This window comes from Nelumbo lutea, chromosome 4, assembly GCF_056320005.1.
Source record: "Nelumbo lutea isolate HS-2025 chromosome 4, American lotus-T2T, whole genome shotgun sequence".
Taxonomy (NCBI): Eukaryota; Viridiplantae; Streptophyta; class Magnoliopsida; order Proteales; family Nelumbonaceae; genus Nelumbo; species Nelumbo lutea.
Genome location: NC_142687.1, coordinates 72,470,811 through 72,491,847, shown reverse-complemented (window position 1 = coordinate 72,491,847; position 21,037 = coordinate 72,470,811). Strand labels below are relative to the sequence as shown.

Genomic DNA, 21,037 nt, shown 5'->3' with positions numbered 1-21,037 from the left:
GGTATGTTGGGACAATTTGAGAATTCACTCCAGTGGGTGATCATAGTGATAGGATCAGCCCCTTTGTCGGATAAAGCGAATGATCGAGACTGCACTTTCTTTAATGGAAACCAAAACTATCGGTAGTCGATTTCAAACTTGTTTGATATTTGTTTAGCAAACTATACTTATACAAATATATATATATATATTAAGAAAATGTTTGCAAAAAGGTTTTCTCAGAATCCATCCAAGCAAAGAGTGCAACACTGCACCTTGTAGCCAAGGGAGAGGTCCTTCCCTGTTTGGCAGTGTTTAATCATTAAGGGCTGAGAGGTTAAGTGCAAGACCATTTTGGGCTGTTATACCTGATGGCTATATCACACTTAAGACCATTGTCCTTGGGCCTCATAGGATGGCTGGTCTCAAGGACCATTTAGTATAAATGTTGGGCCCATTAAGAGCCCATTCTAATGGACTCAGGGGATCACTGTGCTTAGTAGTGAATTCAATCGGGCTTTGTCCTAAAAGATAAGCCGAACCCATATGTGCTTATGTGAGGTCATTATTGGGGTCACACGCCATACAAAGAGAGCCAAATTGGCCAGCAACTAAAAGGGGATGTGAGCCACTTGTTAAATGGGCCTAAGGCCCATGATTAATTAAATTAATCATGGTGTCACATGAAGCTCAAAGCAGTCATGTGACTTGGACGAATATGGGTATGGATATGGGCTTAGATCAACAATGGGATAAAAGGATAAATCTTATCCACTTAAAGAGTCCAGATCCAAATGAAGAATTGGATTAGGAAGCTCCTAATTGGATTAGGAGAGCTGATCTTTAAGGCTTATAAATAGAGGAGGGCGAACTGCTTCAGATAACATTGCTCTTAGTTCTCTCTCTCCTTATGCTCTTGCCGCCATACAAACCCAGTTCGTTCTCCCGATGTTGGACTGATAGAGATCAATTCTCACTTCTGTTTTTAGAAGAAAAATCAGATTAATTTCGTGCTCATCTCCCTTGCTTAATCCAAGTTATTGGATTGCAATTCTCGCTGAAGGACTGCGTTGCTAAACCGGCTTCACCTTAAGTTGCACCATCTTCATTAGAAGCTGGATTTGGTACCCTCTTTGGGCATGAACTCCCATATTGAGAGCTACACGTGTGGAATCCGTATCAGGTATTCTTCTCCCTTTCTTTTGGTTTCAGATCTGATCCGCTTCTGTACAAGAACAATCATTAAAACATGCAATTTTTCTAAAACTAGGAATGCAATTCCCAAAAGGGTAAAAAGAAATTTTTGAAATTTTGCCCTACCATCCAACATGGTTCGGTCATCTATATGATGGATTTCCCCTTCATTCAATTCATCTATTGTCGTGTTGTTGTTGTTGTTATGTGTTTTTGGCAACTAATATACTATTTTAAGTATTTGTAGTTACTAAGCTAACCTATTATAAGCTACTATTATTTGAATTGCAAGACAATGCAAACAGCAGTAGGAGTATTCGGTGGTGGGGGCTATGTGGATGGACTTATTGCTCCTCAACTTATGGTAGCAAATGCTGGAAGTAGTGATCGTTGTGCTATTTGAAGTTTGAATTGCCCTCCTTTTTTAGTAGTGGAACTTTGTCTAGAACATCTAGTGTGTAGATCACACATGGATTTTATATTGAGAGAGCTAAATCTAGAAGCCAGTAAGCATACAATTGGGGACTTAGTTAAAGCTATTTTTGTTGTACTGATTTCAAAACTTGAGTTGCAAACTAGGCATTACTTAATTTCGACTTTTCAAAGTAGGCATTAAAGATTCTTCTTTAGGGAAAAGATTTCCATTGGTGCTGCATCCTTTTGAAAATTGTCAGGGATCCCCCATGGTATTCATTAAAGATTCTTTATTTAAAAAATTTTGTACTAAATTTTAAAACCAAAAAGAACACAACTAGCAAACTACCTATTCAAGTAATAAACATAACTTCAATCAAAATAGAAAGGATGTGGTTAAGGGTTTACCTCTTAGAGCCTTAGAATGTTGAACTTATATCAACTCGGATGATTTCTTTCAGACAATGGCAATGGCAATTCAGTTTGGCCTTTGAACTGAAGATTAATGATGACAGGGGGTATCTACGACAAGGTACGACCCAAAGACGATGGGAAGAGAAGTCCTCCTTTTCCTTTTCTAGGCCTTTGGTTGGTGGCATTTTTCTAGAATTGGACTAGAACGAAAGAGAGCAACATCTTCAGATAGGGGTTTCCATCTATCTCCTTAAATTCATGTTTCCAACACCCACCCCAAATGTTTTACCAAAAGAGCACACAAAAATCAAAATAAACCAATAGAACCTAAAATTAAACAAAAATAGAGAATAGGCATAGGTTCGAAATTGAACTAACCAGCTTCAAGCATCAGAAGACCATTGGCTGAAGATATGACGACATGCACAGCCGAACTCAATCTATCTTGCAAGAGACGAGCGTTGCTGGAGAGAAGAACACACCAGTTTTGAGCTAAAAAATTAGTGTTCTCTACTGTGGTGGCTTCTGATGAATATTGATTCAAAAGCACAGCCGGATACGGTACATTAATCGAACATTGCCGGAGAGAAGAACATTGACCCAAAAGCACTACGAAAAAATTAATCTCCTTCGACATGCACAGCCGAAAACGTAGAAATTAAATCCCTCAGTTGAACATTGATCCAAAAGCACGCAGAAACTTCTTCCCAGCTCTCAGTCCGAACACACTACGTCCGCTTTAACTGATGAATGCGGTTTTGGTATTATAGCAGGAGATATGCGTTGCCAGAGAGAAGAAGAATGAGAGCGGGAAGAAATTGGTATCCACGCACCAACTTTTGTTGCATATATTTTCTCCAATGAAGTTAAATCTACACCATTGATGTAGAAGTGAAATCAATGGTTAAAAAAAACTGATATTTAGTGGCTTTTAAAGGTGATTTAAACAGCGATTTAATAAATGCCACTTAAAATTCATATATTTAGCCGCAATTTAAATATATCTTTAACGGCATTTTAATAATTGGCACTTAAAATTGTATAAAATGGCGTTTTTGATATGGATATAGTGGCATTTTTAATAAACGCCATTAAAATTAATATATAGTGGCGCTTATATAAATGATAGTAAGAAAAACGCCATTAAATCATCACTTTCTTTGTAGTGTATGTCATATGCATCATTATTCTTTTTTGAAAGTGGGATTTGATTTATGCTCGTTTGTACCCAAGAATGAGCCATAAAAAAGTTGTTCCTGGAAATATAAGCTCCCTGCATATATATATATATGGAATCTGATCATGTTTCAAATTTGAAACACAAAACACATTGATAAATATGCACAAATATATATATATATATATATATATATATATATATATATATTGAAAAAATAGAAAGTGGAAAGAGAAAAGTACGTATTATATGATTAGTTCTTATAGGAGAACGGGTGGTGAATAAGAAAGTCAAAGTCCCCATTCTTAATGCAATATTCATGTTGTTCTTTAGTTAGTAGTTATGCTAAATTGGGATTGAACGTGCATGTTATAAACCTCCTCACACACTAGCTCTTCAACATCAACATCTGTTTGTTTAGAGAAATGGGAAAGCTTGTAGCCCTTGGTATATCACTCATCCTTGTTGTTGGTGTCGTCATCGGTACGGTTGTTGGTGTAAACAAAGGTAGGCATCCCAAGGATGACTTGTCTGCAAAAGACATTGCCAGCAGTGGTACATCAACGACAATGAAAAGCGTCAGCGCAATCTGTGCCTCCGCCGACTACAAGGATTCTTGCATTAAAACCCTTACCCCTGTAGCCAAAAATGAAAGTTCTACCCCCCATGACTACCTCAAGGCTGCCTTTGAGGCCATCGTCCAGGAGGTGCAAGCAGCAATGGAAAAGTTTGGTGTCATAGGCAAAGACGCCAATAGCTCCATCGATAAGATGGCAGTCGGGGATTGCAAGGATTTGATGCAATTTGCTATCGCAGAGCTCCAATCCGCCATCTCCATGGTGGAGGACCCTGAAAGGTACCCAGCAAGTGATCCTGTTGCGGAGCTGAAGAACTGGTTGAGCGCTGTCGTGTCTTATGAAGAGACATGCACCGAGGGATTCGAACAGCCAAAGCTGAAGAGCTCAATGGAGAACGGGCTCCTCAATGCCACTCAGCTTACTGGCAACGCCCTCACCATTGTCACCGAGTTGTCTGCGATACTCGAAGCCTTAAATATCCGCTTTGACACAAACATCAAATCTCGACGCCGACTTTTAGATGCACAGGGTTACCCTAATTGGTTCACACTAAAGGACCGTAGGCTTTTAGCTTTGCAAGGAAATGGACAGCTGACACCCAATGCAGTGGTAGCCAAGGATGGTAGTGGGCAATATAAGACAATTGCTGAAGCAATTGCCGCATGCCCCAAGAATAGCGTATCTAGATATGTTATCTATGTGAAAGCCGGGACCTATGATGAATACATTATAGTTACCAAAGGTCAAAATAATATTTTCATGTATGGAGATGGGCCAACGAGTACAATTGTCACCGGAAAGAAGAGCAACGCTGCAGGCATCTCAACATTTCAGACTGCCTCATTTTGTAAGTTGGACCTAATCAGCCTAACATTCCTTTTCCTTTTGTTATTCTTACTTGATTCTAATAAGTCTTTTCTTATAATTGTTTGTTCCTTCTATAGCTGTTATTGCGGATGGATTCATCGCCAAGTCGATGGGATTCGAAAACACAGCCGGTCCCCAAGGGCATCAAGCAGTGGCGCTTCGCGTCCAAGGTGATAAAGCGGCATTCTTCAATTGCAAAATGGATGGATACCAAGACACCTTGTATGTCCAAGCCAAGCGTCAATTCTATCAGAACTGTGTTGTCTCTGGCACCATTGACTTCATATTCGGTAACGCGAAAGCAGTGATACAAGACTGTCAAATCATCGTTAGAAGGCCTATGGACAATCAGCAAAACACAGTAACAGCACAAGGAAAGATGTTCCAGAATGAGGAAACTGGTATTGTGATCCAAAACTGCAATATCGTCCCAGATCAACAGCTCTCCGTTGATAAGTTAAAGATCCCTTCATTCTTGGGCCGCCCATGGAAAAAATATGCAACGACAATTATCATGGAATCAGCCATTGGTGATTTCATAAGACCTGAAGGGTGGATGCCATGGAGAGGCAACTTTGCACTCGATACTTTGTTCTATGCTGAGTATAACAACCGAGGTCCAGGTGCTAATACCGCCCAAAGGGTCAAATGGAAGGGTTTCAAGGTCATCACCGATAGGAATGAAGCTCTTCGTTTTACTGCTGGACCATTCCTTTTAGGGAATGAGTGGTTGAAAGACACCGGAGCACCTTTCATCCTTGGATTGAAGTACTAATCCAAGTAGCTATCACTTGACAAAAGGCCACAGACAGGAACAGAATGAGATGTTGGAAATACAATTTTCTTTTGCTCATTTAAAGCCAATCTGTATCTTTTTGTTGTTTCTTTAATCAATAAAATGAGACTTTTTTTGAGGTAAACTTGTTGTTTCTAGTTCGTTTCTTTTATTTCTTATCTAGTCTAATAAAGATTACATTGTAGGGCATTCATTTGGTGAATAGGACTCATAACGGGAGATCTAATTAAATCACTCCATTTTTTGTAAACCTAGAAGGTCCCAATAGAGGTTGGAATTTGGCGGTTAACTTTGTGGCTGCTGGTATGTGAATAATTAATAGTGAAGTCTCAACTGATAGTGTGAGACTCCAAGCTGCTATGTGGATGTACATCTTATGCGCACTTGTCTTTATCCTACTGAGTTTTATTCATCGATTTATTAAACACTATTGATGAATAGAATCTCTAAGATGCAATGAATTTTCTACCTTTGGACATGCGTGATCCTTAGGGTTGTAATATCAGGATCAGTCCCTTTCATATATTATATATGGGTGACATCACTATTGGATTGTGATGACATACCTTGTTGATGGGAGGCTGAAAGTGATAATGCAGTTTTGATGATTGCTAAGGGAGTTATTTCCTTAGGACACTAGTTAGGAGCAATGTTTTAAATTTCGACATGATACAACCAATACGGAGTGTGTAGTATCATATATTTTAATACTTGATACAAGATAGGGTGGAAAAACAATGGTATCTTATTTTCCACCTTATTGCACCCGTATTAAACCATATTGGGCCGTATCAAGAGTGTTTTGGGGTGTATCGGGACATATTCATAGTATATCAATAAATACACTACAAAAAAGAAATGGACAAAAAATGAAAAAGAAAATAAAAGGGGAAAGAAAACCTTCTTTCACCCCCCAAATGACTTTAAAACTCCAAACCTCATTCCTAAAGTGTTAGATACGCAAAAACCTAAGAAACAAGTGTGAAACATTAATGGTTTTTTGAAGATTTTTCAAGTATTGAAATAATATGGAGAAGATAATTTAGTTTATTCATAATATCTTGTGATTTCTTTTTTTTTTTTTTTCATTGAATGCCTAAAAATGTTTAAATCTATGCTGATCTATATTTGTTATATTCAAAAAATCACAATTGTTTGTGGTATGTTATGAGTAGATTTATGGAAATTTTATGTAGAGATTTGGGAAAAAAATATAAAATAGCAAATTGAAAATGTGAGTTTTCTATCTGCCTATAAAGACTTAATATTTTTTAGATCTGTGGATTATCTATCATATCCATAGAGTGATTGAAATATCTTCTTCAATATTTTTTATTATTTTTATATTTTTAGAATTAAAAAATAAATAATATTTAATTATATTTTATGATCTAATCACAATGATTGAATATATTATAGATCTATGGATAATCTATCATAATCTAAGAGCAACTGAAATTTCTTCTTCAATAATTATTTTCTTTAAATATATTGTACAATGCTTATTTATTGTTGACTTTATTTTTATAATTTTTGAAAATAAAAAACAAATAGTAATTATTTAAATAATAATTCATTATTAACAATATTTTCACTTAGAAATTGTGTCAATGCATGTTTTATGGTTGGATAGGATAGTTGAGTTTTTCCTATCCCTTAAAACTTATGAATTACAATTTATAAATTATAGTTATCACATAGGGTTTGTTAATGAAATTATAATTAAACTACGATGTATTTCTCCATAAAACCATAAAAATATAATAATTTAATATAGCCATACCTTACTGAGGCCTTAAATTTAGTGTTATTGATGTATTTTTATAATTTATTGAAGTATTTATAGTGTTTCCATGAGTATCTTTTTGTATCTTAATTTTTCTCTAATACACATGTATCCAAGGCATATCCTGATACATCTCTTAAAATTTGCTTTCCCATACACTTATCATTTATGATACTTTGAACTTTGGCAAGGAGTCTTAATTGGACTACGACTCCTATAGTAGAAACCCAACAAAAGGACTCATTTGTAAGTATCTAGGTAACCTCATAATGAGCATGTAAGGTATACTAGTCAAAACAGAGAAGTTGGAGAGGATCCCTAGTTGTATTATGACATCATTATTATACCCCAAGTTACCCTAGATGAATATGGGAAATGTCCTAGTAGTAGTGTAGTCATAGGATAGACTATAAGGCTTATCATAGTGTGCTGATTGATTAGGGAATCCCAGATACAGGCGGTTATCGTATTCTAGTAGTTGCTTTTGAGGTGCTTCTAAACAAGTTTAAAATGTATACTAATGGTGGTTGGTCAAGACATTGGCATGTGTTTGGTTTTTCTAAACGGAATAAGGCATTGTTGTGTATAGAGGCATAAGTGGATCATCTTTGCATGCGAGGGCCTAAGAGATAATTTATTGGGACTAAAGAAAAATTGTTGAGGACTTATTGGACCTGATTGCAATATTTTAAATATGTTTTAATCTTGACCACACAAATTAGCAGAAGAATAAAGATTCCTACCTTAAGGTGGAGAGGAGTTTCGCTCTCATGTTTTGTCTTTAGTCTTAAATTTTGCAAACCCAAGGGATCATACACCCCTAGTATGCTTGTCTCTATTTTTAAGATATAGAAAAACTAGTAGAACTGTAGTAATTCCAAACCCTATATTAAGAAAAATAAACTCTGGAGAATGGAGATCGAATTGCTAGTTTTGGTGCCCAAAAGATATAAACTAGAATGCTATGAGAGTTGTATAGTATGGAAATAGTGTGATTTCTATCAGAGAATATCATAGGCCAACATAATCATTACAATTTTTCTATCTTTGGAGAATTTCAGATTTCTCTTCCTTCTAAAATATGAAGATGTTTTACATACAAATATTAATTAAAAGAAAATTAATATAGTCGCATTTCCATGGATGTCTTTGGTTAACTATGAAATGGATTCATTCTATTCGTTATATTTTCACTTTCATTGTGTGTAAGAGAGAGAAAGAGTAGATCAATATTTAAAGTTTCTATTTTTCTTTCTTTTCTTTTTTTCTTGAAAAATGACTATTTTATTCCCAAAGATAATGTCCTATCTAGAGTTTGGAGGGAAATAAGAAGAAATTACATAAACCATCAAATTGGTCCATGCACATTATGATGATGAACTTTTTTTTTTCAAATTCAGGTACAACGTATATTCACACATATTGCATGCATGCTAAATATTGATCTCAACAGGTTATGTTAAATTTTTCTTTCTTTTCATTGGTTCACGTTTTGTAAAGTGACCTTTCATGTTTAATAAGGTGTATTTACCATCATGTTCAATGGTGGTTTATATAGGGAGGTATTTTAAGAGAGATTTTAAGAATACTTTTAGGTAAGTAAGAAATGGGCATGTTTTTCACATGTTGTCATTTTAGATAATGATGGTAACAATATGTTTCCAATTATTTTAAATTTTGATTTACGTTTCAGTGCATAAAAAAATTGTTTGTTATCACACTTAATTAATTCTTTTTTTAATAGGATGAACAATTCCATTTTCTGGTTGGTTTTATATTTTGCATTTTATTTCAATCTTCAATAAAGGCAACCCTTCTCTATTACACTTTTTTTTCTTTAATTTATCTTGATTAATATAAAATAGTATAGCACAACTTTTCTTCATTATTTGTATTCACAATTGTAGTACAAATGACTATTATTTAATTTACTGTCATGAATTTGACTCATTTATTTTGGATAGTTATATTACTTGCCTACAACCAGGACAGAAGAATGACTTCATTATTGAGATAGATTTAAAATATATTAGTTTTATATTATTAAATGTGTGGGATATAAATCTAAATGAAAGAAATTTTTGTGATAAAAAATAATTTTAATATAGGATTTATTGGGAGAGAATAAGAGTTAATATCTTAAATATAAGATATTAAAATATAAGACTTATTGCATGGGAAGTTAATGATGTGAAAAGTAGTTGCTCAAATTACATTCTCTACCTTCATAATTAGTTTGGGACCAAATTTATAAATAGGAGTATTTTAGTCAATAATAGGGTTTCAATCAACTATAATGGGAGTTTAGAGGGAATTCAATATGGTGAGATGTAGTTGAAATTACAATTTTGGTCTGCACAATTGTAGAAGAAACTAATTCAAATGAGGGGTATTTAGGTGAGCAAACATTTCACACTTCCATTGATGAACTTACAATTTATCTATAATTTTTGAGGACTTTAGCATGGATTTTTATGCCGGTTTTATTAATTTTTGCCTTAATTTAGCTTAATGCTAAGAATAGGTTCAGGGATAATCAATCCAAGAGAAGGAAGGAAAAAGGCAAGAAAAGAAGGTTCAAAAAGACCAATTTCAGTCCAGCCCGGTCGTGGAAGCAAGAGAGAGCACTTCGGCCCAAAAAGAGCAAGTGAATTCCTTGAGAAAACCCCAGAAAATAAAGCCTAGCTATGAGGAGAATTCGGCCCAGCAAGGAAGGCCCATTTTTAGCCCAAATAACAGCCTAGAGTGTAGCCCACATGAGCTCAAAAGCAAGCTAAGTTGTAGCCCAAATAGCAGCCCAAAGGGAGCTAGGGGCGGCAACTTCTAGGAGTTTCTTGAAGAGAAGGAGGGAGCACTCTAGAAGGTTCATGAGGGGTGTAATACACCCCATTCTAGAGGCTTCAAGAAGGGGCAAGAGCCCCTTGAAAAACTATATAAGGAGGCCTCTAGGAGGGGAGAAAGTTGTTCAATTGCTTGAGAGAAAGGCTCTCCCACTCTTAGAGGTTCAGCCACCTTGAGAGAAGAGAAGAGAAGAAGGCTAGGCGCAAGGAAGAAGAAGAAGAAGGGCTGAAGGAAGTTCAAGACAAGCAAGCTAGAAGAAGAAGGTGAGTTCGAATTGAGGGATTGTGATTCAAAGATTTTTTGTAATAAATCATTTGTAGTTTCATTCTCTTTTGATTTGAATTCAGTTTCTTAGTTATATGTTCTTTCTTCTTTCTCCTTGTTTCCATTCTTCCTTGATGTATTTCAGCTTGTAAAATTTCAGTTCAGCAATCTAATTCTTTTTGATTCATTCAAATGATCATGCATTGTACTTGAAGTTTCTTGAATAAGGGTGTGATTGCAGATCAATTCGGCCAACTAACCTTCAAAACTCAGATCTGAATTCTCAGATCTGAGATTGCAAGATCTGAATTGCTTGAAAGAGAATTCAGATCTGCAAATTTCAGATTGGGCGAATTAATCTACAGCTTGGAATTCCTAGAGTGCTTGAGAGAGACTCTAGGAATTCAGATCTACTATTCAAGAACTGAATTGAGTGCAAGGTTAGAGATAACTTGCACAATTCAGTTGGTGATCAATTCAGATTTGAATTGATGCCTTAGAAGTGTTTGAAGAAATGCATGCATGGGGATTAGATTCTTGCTAGATATAGAAGAACCGTCACTCATGCATAGGATGAACATGCGCTTGAGAGAGGCTGTTCATGACCTTGGGGTTTCACCAAACCAAGGCTCAATCATGATTCATTCGAATGATCCAAATTGATAGATTGCTGAATTCTGAGATTGACATTTACTGCTTACTCTTCTAACCTGAATTGAAGGCAATTGGACCAATGATTTAGATAGATTTTAATTTAGGATTTCTTAGCTTTCATTAGAGTTTTGATTTATTTGTTGATCAGATAAGAAATGTTCAATTTAGTATTGGTAATTGTTTCCTAAATCCTCGTGGGAACGATACTTCACTCACTACTTTATTACTTGAACGGCTAGTGCACTTGCTAGTGTCACAATGAGCCACACATCATCCATTCATACATTTAATAGTAATATGGATGTAGATATAGATATAGATTGGGTTGGGAAGATATATGGCAGGTTTACATGTGGCACTTTGTACATCTCTTTTTCAAGAATTAAAAAAGTATAAAATTCAAATAAAGGAGAAAATTAGAATAAGGATTTTGGAGTAAAATTAGGCCAAGTTACATTATATAGCATATCTTGAATGGCAATGTATTAATTGGAATAAAATGCTAGCAATTTATCCCCATGTGGTGTATTGAAATTGGACAACATCATGTAAAACTTTTTATACTAATTACATAACAAGTAGCCTTGTCAAGATTCTACTTTCAATAGAGTCCATATTTAGTGTGAACATAAGTGTGTGAAACTAACTAAGTAATCCATCACGAGTGAAGATGCCAGTGTTCCATAAACATGAGGCTCACACCACATGTGGATCCCATGTTTTGAAATAGTTGTTTGTTCACTAATGATAGGTCATTGATGTAGATAGAAAACAAATTACATGCAGTACTTCAAGGATACAACAATACACACAAGAAATACTAAGTTGAAAACAATAAAACAAGTTGGAATTTTAGGAATTTCAGACATGAACCTGAAGTAAAACTCCTCCTAGAACAGTTTTGTTACAGTAACAATGGAAACAAGCTGGCCTCCCACGTGGTAACACAGTAATAGAGGGATTGGAATGTGCCAAAATGGGTCAACTCCTCAAAACCAAAGCTCCTAATACTTGAAAACCCTAACTGGGGTTGAGCTATATAACTCAAACAAGAGAGAAATAAGCAAAACGACCCCTACAAAAACACCCCCTTCTCTTTCATAAGACTTAATGTCTTGTTAGAGAAGCCAATTAAAAATATTTACAAATGAATGACTCAAGGTTTCCCTTTAATAAACAACTCCTTAAGAACAAAGTTAATTTCAAAAACCCCAAAAAATAACATTTGTTACAAAAAAGACCCAAGAGACTAAAACCTAATACATATGCACCCAATTGTCCCTAACCAGAATATGACTTATAAAATGATGAAAACATCCTTGGTTAGAAATTGTCAACAAGGTTACCTAAAAACAACAATTTGGGGTCCAACTACAGAAAACATGCAAAATAGAATACGTTCACATTTTTTTTCCTTTTTTTGAAAGAATGGGAGATCCATCATATGGATGGCTGAACCCTATAGAAAGGTTGGGCAAAATTTCAAAAATTTCTTCACTCCCATCCGGGAATCCTATTCTTAATTTAGAAAACTGCATTTTCAAGGTTCGTTCTTGTAACCAAACCAGACCAAATATAAAACCAAATTAAGGGAGGGATATACTTGATGTGAAATCCACGCAAGAATGCTCCTTCCAATGTAGGTGTTGATACCCAAAGAGAGTACCAAATCCTCCCTCCACTGAAGATGACACAACTTAGGGTGAGGCAAGATCAACAGGTAGTTCTTCGCCAAGAACTAGAGATTCTTTAGCAAAAACCGAATGGGACAGTAAGCACAACTTCTAGATTGTATATGCTCGCAAGAAACAATATCAAGATCCAATCTTGATCGAATCCAAGAATTGGAGATCAAATAGGGTGGGGCGGCAAGAGCAGGAAGAAAAGGAGCAGTAGGCAAGAGCAATCTAACTGTATTGTCTTCTCTTTGTATTCAATGAATGTGTCTTTGGGGGTTCGCCCTGCTCTCTTATTTATAGCCTTAAAGAAACAACTTCCTAATCCCATTAGGACTTTCCTAATCCAAATCTTTTATTTTGATCTGGACTCTTTAAGTGATAAGGATAATCCCATATCTTATCTACAGATAAAGATCAGCCTTCCTAATCAAATTAGGATTTCCTTTTATCCAAATTTTTATGTGGATCTGGACTCTTTAAGTGGATAAGGATAATCACTTATCATATCTACTGATCCAAATCCCAAATCCACCCCTATTTAATTAATCTAATTAACCCAGTTCGGAATGGGCATTTAAGCCCATTAAGCTTTTAAGCTCAGTTCCACTTTAATGCTGGTTAGCTTGGCTTGCATGGCGTGGGACCCTATCATTGATCTACAATTCAACCACATGTGTTCAGTGTAGCATCTGTTACAAGACATGGCTGAATTCACTGTTGAACATAGTTAACCCCTGAGTCCATCACTATGGGCTCATAATGGGCCCAATATTTACACTAAATGGTGCTTGGGTCCAGCCATCTTATGAATGCCCAAGGACTGTAGGCAGATGCAAGATTATCCCATCAGATATAACCCCCAATGTTCTTAGACTTAACCTCTTAGCCCATAATGATCAAACATTGCCTGACAAGAGAGGACCTCTCCCTCGGCTGCAAGGTGCAGTGCTGCACTCTATACTCAAATGGATCCTGGGAATTAAAACCTTTTGCAAACATTTTGAAACCATAATATATATGTATATCTCTATATAAATATATTTTTCAAAAACAAATTTTAACGGTTGAAATCGACTGCCGGTAGTTTAGGTTTATATCAGAGAGAGTGCATCCCTGATCATTCACTTTGTGCGAAAAGGGGCTGATCCAGTCACTATGATCACCCACTTAGATGAATTCTTGAACTGTTCCAACATACCTAGGTTTTAACCCCCTCTAAGGATCTCACTGATTGGCATATCAAAAATAGCCCAATCAAACACTTAGTACAGTATCATAATCGGGTACAAGCCAGAGTCACATACTTTCCACGTGTTTCTCAAACACTTTCTGTTTCAGTGGCTTATTCAATGGGTCTACTACATTTTCCACTAATGCTACTTTCGGAATCAGGATGTCCCCTCTTCCAACTATCTTCTGTAGTATATGGTATTTCCTCTCAATGTGCTTTGACTTTGAGTGGGCTCATAGCTCCTTAGCTTGAGTAATGGCTCCAGTGTTGTCACACAACAATGGAATGAGTGGTGTGTTGGATATAACCACTCATAATTCCTGAATGAATTTCTTCATCCATATGGCTTCTTTGGTAGTTTCACTTGTGGCAATGTACTCGGCCTCGGTTGTGGAATATGCAATGGACCCTTGTTTGCTGTTTTTCCAACTAACTGCACAGGACCCCACAGTAAAGATGTATCCAGATGCAAACTTTCAATCATCTAGATTTGTATGGAAATAGGCTTCAGTATACCCAAGGATTTATAGTGAACTACCATCGAATACCACACAAAACTCTTTTGTCCTTTGAAGGTATTTCAGTATGTTCTTCACAGCGGTCCAATGCTCTTGTCCTGGGTTAGACTGATATCTACTTACCACACTCACAGCATGAGCAATGTCTAGCCAAGTGCACAACATAACATACACGATGCTCCCTAGGCAGAGGCCAAGGGAACTTATTTCATGCCCTCAATCTCCTTAGGTGTCTTGGGAGACATACCCTTGGAGAGAGTAACTCCATGCCTAAAAGGAACATTTTGTTTCTTGGAGTTCTCCATACTGTATCTCTTGACTATTTTGTCAATATAAGTAGACTGGGATAATCCTATTATCCTCTTCAATCTATCTCTATAGAGTCAAAGTCCTAAGAAGTAAGAGGCTTCTCCAAGATCTTTCATGGAGAATTGCTGTGAAAGCCATACTTTCACCGTAGTCAACATTCCTACATCATTCCTAAAGGGATGAGAGATCCATCATATGGATAGCCGAACCTGTAGGTAGGTAGGGCAAAATTTAAAAAATTTCTCTCTCTCCCATGTGGGAATCACATTCCTTGTTTTAGAAAATCAACATTTTCAATGATCAATTTTGAACTTGAACCAGACCAGATCTGAAACCAAAAAGGTAGGAGAGGGATATACCTGATATGGAGTAGCAGTAACTCCCAACAAAGGTGTTCACGCCGAAGGAAAATGCCAAAAATTGCTCCCACTGAAGATGACACAACGTACAGTGGAGCAAAATCAGTAGGTGGTTCTTCAGCAAGAACCGAACTCTTCAGCAAGAATTTGATGGAGGGTGAGTGAGCACGACTTCAGATTAGTTTTTCACCAAAAACTGATATCAAGAACGCTTCTTGATCGCTCCTATTGGTGGAGAACAAACTGGCAATGGCGGCAGCAATAGAAGGAGGCAAGAGCAGAAGATGGCATCAGTCTTACTGGAGCTGTCTTCTCTCTTGTATCTAAAATGAGAATTGAGTGAGTTGGGGTTCGCCCTCCTCCTCCTTTTATAGCCTTAAATAGAGATCCTCTTAATCTTATTATGAGTTTCCTAATCCAAATCTTTATTTGGATCTGAACACTCTTTAAGAGATAACGATAATCCCTTATCTTATCTGCATATCAAGATCAGCCCTCCTAATCTCATTAGGAGTTTCCTGATCCAAATCTCTATTTGGATCTGGACTCTCTAAGTGGATAGGGATAATTCCCTATCCTATCTGCTGATCTAAATCCCAAAACCACCCCTCTTTAATCAATCAAATTAAACCAGTTCAAATTGGGCTTTAGGCCCATTAAGTCCATGTTCTCATTCAGCCTCCAAACTGCTACCCAGTTGGGTATCCTTATATGGCATGGGATTGAAGCATTGATCTACACATCAGCCACATGGGTTCAACCTAGTCTCTGTTACAAGGCCTAGCTGAATACACTATAAGGGACGGTGAACCCCTAAGCCTATCACCATGGCCTCTTAATGGGCCCAACACTTACAATAAGTGGTCATTGGGTCAGGCCACCTTATAAAACCCAAGGACTATGGGCAGATGCAAGATAATAGGCCCAACACTTACAATAAGTGGTCATTGGGTCAGGCCACCTTATAAAAACCCAAGGACTATGGGCAGATGCAAGATTAGCCCATCAAATATTATCCTCAATGGTCTTACACTTAACCTCTTGGCCCATAATGATCAAACACTACCCGACGAGTGAGGACCTCTTCCTCGGCTGTAAGGAACAGTGTTGCACTCTCTACTCACATGGATCCTGAGAATTAAAACCTTTTTGCAAACATTTAGAAACCGTAATATATATATATATATGATGTGTTGTTCATTATGACACTAGCAAGTGTACTAGCCGCTCAAGTATATCGTAGTCCCCAATGCAAAACCCCAAAAGGATGTGGGTAACTCTAAGTGCACGAGAAGTGACCAGACCATATCCAATAGGGTCCTATTCCTCCTCTCTAAAACACCATTTAGTTGTGGTGTAACATGAGGAGCTAACTGTGATACTATCCCATTGACCTTCAAGTAGTCGCTAAATTCGTCAGAGAGATACTCGCCACCTCGATCTAATCGAAGGGTCTTAATTTCTCTCCCTAACTGTTTCTAGACCTCTTGTCTGAACTCCTTAAACTTTTCAAAGGACTCAGTTTTATGTCTCATTAGGTACACGTAACCATACCGAGAGTAGTCATCATTGAATGTTATAAAATAAATGTGTTGGTTACGTGTCCTAACACTCAGGGGACCACATACATCAGTATCTAGAAGGTCAAGTCTGCCTATACATCTTTCAAGCTTACCGTTAAATGGTTGTTTCGTCATCTTACCTTGAAGGCAAGGTTCACAGGTGGGAAGATCTTCTACAGTTAGAAAATCCAAAGGACCATCCTTTACCAACCTTTTGATACGATCTATATTAATATGGCCAAGTCGGTAATGCCACAAGCACGTAGGATTAACTGTATCATGGGTTCTTTTCTTAGGGATATCGACCGATGTAGTTTTAGTTATGTTAGTTTCTAGAGAAGGATGGAGAACATAGAGACCATTCGCAAGTTCTCCATATGCGATGAATTTGTTATTTCTTTTGATAGTAATCGTATTACTAAAGAAAACAAAATATCCATCCGCACACAATTTTGAAACAGAAATCAAATTTCTTCTCAAATCCTGTACATAAAGACAATCTTTTAGTACAATAGATCCTTCTCTAAAAAAAAACCCTACGGTTCCTATAGCCATAGCTACAACATTTGCAGAAGTCCCTAAGTAAAGAGTTACTTCTCTGTCACTCAGTCTTCTACATATTCTGAAACCCTGCAGTGAGTTACACGCATGAGTCGAAGCCCCGGAGTCAATACACTAGGAAGCAGAAGTTGAAGGGAATAGGATATCCATCACATGGATGCCCAAAGATTGCGGAATAAGGAGCGAATTTCAAAATTTTTTCTCTCCCTTCAACTGGGAATCACATTCCCTATTTAGAAAATCATATTTTCAAGGATCATTCTTGAACCATAAACTGTACTAGATCTGAACCAAAAGGAGTAGGAAGGGATTATACCTGATACGGAGAAACAGTATCTCCCAATGGAGGTGTTCACGCCCAAGGAATGATCCAAAATCTGCTCCCACTGAACATGGCACAGTGCAGGGGGGAGCAGAATCAATAGTGTTCTACCAAAAGAACTTGACCCTTCGCAAGAATCAAATGGATGGCTTGTGAATACAGCTCCAACCAATCTTAAGATCGAATCTCGATTACTCCTATAGAGAGGAGGAGATCGAACTACAGGAAGGAGGCGACAAGAGAGGATTTGTAGGGTGCAGAATTCTCTCTTCTTGCGATCTCAACTCTGAAGACAAGAGTGTGTTGGGTTCCATGTCTAAAGGCTGCTGCCCCCTCCTCTTTTTATAATCTTAAAGGGATCAACTCCTGATCTCATTAAGAGTTAGTGATCCAAATCATATTTGGATTAGAAGTCCCTTTCAGTGATAAGGGATAACCCTTATCTTATCTGCAGATCAAATCAGCCATCTCCTAATCTAATTAGGAGGCTTCTAGATCTAAATCTCAATTAGATATTGGACTCTCTAAGTGGATAGGGTCTGGACCCAATCCTATCAACTGATCCATCTCAGAATTTGCCCCTTTAAGTGACTAATCAAATTAGCCCAGCTCGAAATGGGCTTAAGGCCCATTTAAGGTTATGTACTCACTTAGCCTTCTAAACTGTTGCCCAGTTGGGCTTCCTTGTATGGCATGGGACCCAAACATCGATCTACACATCAGCTACATGGGTTCAACCCAGCTTTTGTTACAAGGCTTGTTCGAATACACTATTATGTACAGTGCACCCCCTGAAACCCATCTCATGGGCTTTATGGGCCCAACACTTACCCTAAGTGGTCCCTAGGCCAAGCCACCTTGTAACACTCAGGGACTGTGGGTACTTGCAAAATTAGCCCATCAGGTATTATCCTCAATGGTCTTACACTTAACCTCTCAGCCATAATGATCATGCACTACCTGACAAGAGAGGACCTCTCCCTCAGCTGCAAGGAACAGTGTTGCACTCTCTGCTTATATGGATCCCAAGAATTAAAACATTTTGCAAACCTTTTAGAAACCATAATATATATACTTTTATATCTCATAAAAATTCATTTTGCAAAACAAATCTCAATGATTGAAATCGGCTGTCGGCAGTCTTGGTATCCATCAGTGAGAGTGCATCCCCGATCACTACCTTTGTCCGACAAAGGGGCTGATATTGTCACTATGATCATCCACTCAGATGAATTCTCAGACTGACCCAACATACAAAGGTTTTGACCCCTGCTAAGGATCTCACTAATTGGTACATCAAAAACAACCTAATCCAACACCCAGTGCAGTATCATAATCAAGTCTAGGGGTCGGGTGTAACTTTTCAATTTTGCCCATCAATCTTCCAAGGTTCAGGGTAGTACTGGAAATTTGGTCCAGTTCAAAGATTCAATTAATTATACACTATATGTGCCTAGGGTCTCACCCTGGCTGCTGAGACCGGCCACCCCAACCAACTTGGTGGCACCACAGTGCCAGCCTTGTCAGGATAGGTCTCTCCAGACCGACCCACTAGCTGTGAACATTCTAAACTAACATGAATCTCATTAAGTGTCCAGTTTAAGGGTATTACATAGAAACATACCAAGGGAACATGAATCAAACATGCACTTTTATTCATTTACAATAAACTCATAAAGTACTTCATCTTGATTGAAGCTAAGGGCATACAAAATTGTATAACAGAAGTTACCAACAAATTGGTTTCTTTGACACAGGATTCAAAATTACCTTATTTCTTGGATTCCAGGTATTGAGGACAGTTCCTCTTCTAGTGGGCAGTCTGTCTGTAGAAGTGACAGATATCTGATGCTCTGTCCTTCTTCTGCTTCTTGTAATTAGCAGCTTTCTTTTGAGGCTTTCTCTGATCCTTCCTTTTTTTCTTGCCCGATTTGCTAGCTTCAACAAGCATAGCAAGGGGCTCATCCTTCTTTATCAGTTCCTCGGCCCTCTACAACATATTGTTGAGTTCCTAGATGCTAACATTTAGCTTGTTCATGTTGTAATTCATGATGAACTGATTGAAGGTAGAGGGTAGAGAATTTAGGAAGGCGTCTACCTTCGTGACATGGTCAAGCCCGAATTCAAGAGCCTCAAGTTCATTGATGTAATCCATCATCCGAAGACAATGGTCATGAACCTATTGGCTCTTGGACATCTACGAGGTCATGAACTGTTTCAGGACCTTCTGATGAGTAGAACGATTATGCTCCTCATATATCATTCTCAGACTATCCAATATGTCCTTTGAGAATTCGATCAGATCGAACTACCTCTGTATTGGATTATCCAAGGAAGTTATGATGTAGCAATGGGCTAGGTAATTCTTCTCTTCCCATTCCTGGTAGTCCCTTCTACGGGCCTCAGAAGCTCTATCACCTGGACGCTCCGGGGCAGGATTCTTAGCTACTTTGTCTAACTTCTTAGAAGTGAGGACCAACATAAGATTACGTTACCAATCAACATAGTTAGGTCCCTTAAGTTTGTTGTCATCCAACAACTTAGCGAATTGTCCATTTGCCATTTCTAATAAAGAGCAAACATTAGTCCACAACCTAATTTGATTCATGTTATCTACATAGATATGGTTTTTAATCTATGTTCCATTTCCATTATTTTCATCTCTGAGATTTCCCTCCCATCTTAGTGACGGAGACTACGAATTGTCTATGGAAATGTAGGAAATCACATAGGGTGCATGGAGCCAACTGTTTCAGCTGCATAACCCCACCACCTTTCTGTGAAGGATCATATCCACTCATCATATGAGCTTTCCCTTTGGCCTCTATCAGACAAGGTTCATTGCCATTTTAGGTTAAACCTTTCTGTCCAGTGAATGCTCACCCATCATATTCGTGAATGCCAAGGTACCATGAGAGAGTCTTCCATTTTAGGATAGGCCCCTCCCACATCGGTCTATGATGCCCCTATCATCTTATGAAACATCCAACAGATCCAACGGCAAATGGATAGCCCAATTTTATGGTGCGTTTAGTCATTACTTGAATGACCCATCTTCAAGCTAATGATGGAAGGCCTTTAGAGAGTTCATCATATGAATCTCCCTATCACATGCACTCATATTTCAGGAGGAAACAAAAGCTACACCCTAGTTTAATTTAGGTCAAACCAAAGTGGCTCCCACTGATTTTCATAAAGCCAGATTTTAGTGGGCCCTAAACGGATAGGGTTCCATAAGGATTCTCTTCAGGTAGGTTTAGGGCCCACCACAAAGGGAGATCATCCAATGATATTTAGGCACACCATGGCAATGATGTGCATTCATCCATGGTATGCGCAAGAGCCACTACCGTATCTGCATGGTCGAAGTGCTTATGGCCCATGTGTTGGATAGTTTTGTATGCCCTTAGCTTCAATCAGAATGATGTACATTATGAGTTTATTGAAAATGAATAAAAGTACATATTTGATTCATGTTCCCTTGGTATGTTTCTGTGTAATACCCTTAAACTGGACACTTAATGAGACTCAT

At 37.6% G+C, this 21,037-nt stretch overlaps 1 protein-coding gene across 1 annotated transcript; it reads left to right on the top strand.

Annotated features, from left to right (window-relative positions):
- Positions 1 to 3,578: 3,578 nt before the first annotated feature.
- LOC148861067 (putative pectinesterase/pectinesterase inhibitor 21) lies at positions 3,579 to 5,543 on the top strand. Its single transcript, XM_088941500.1, has 2 exons — positions 3,579 to 4,603; positions 4,701 to 5,543. Exons 1-2 carry the CDS (start codon positions 3,604 to 3,606, stop codon positions 5,396 to 5,398), a joined length of 1,698 nt encoding a protein of 565 aa, XP_088797626.1. The 5' UTR covers positions 3,579 to 3,603; the 3' UTR covers positions 5,399 to 5,543.
- Positions 5,544 to 21,037: the final 15,494 nt, after the last annotated feature.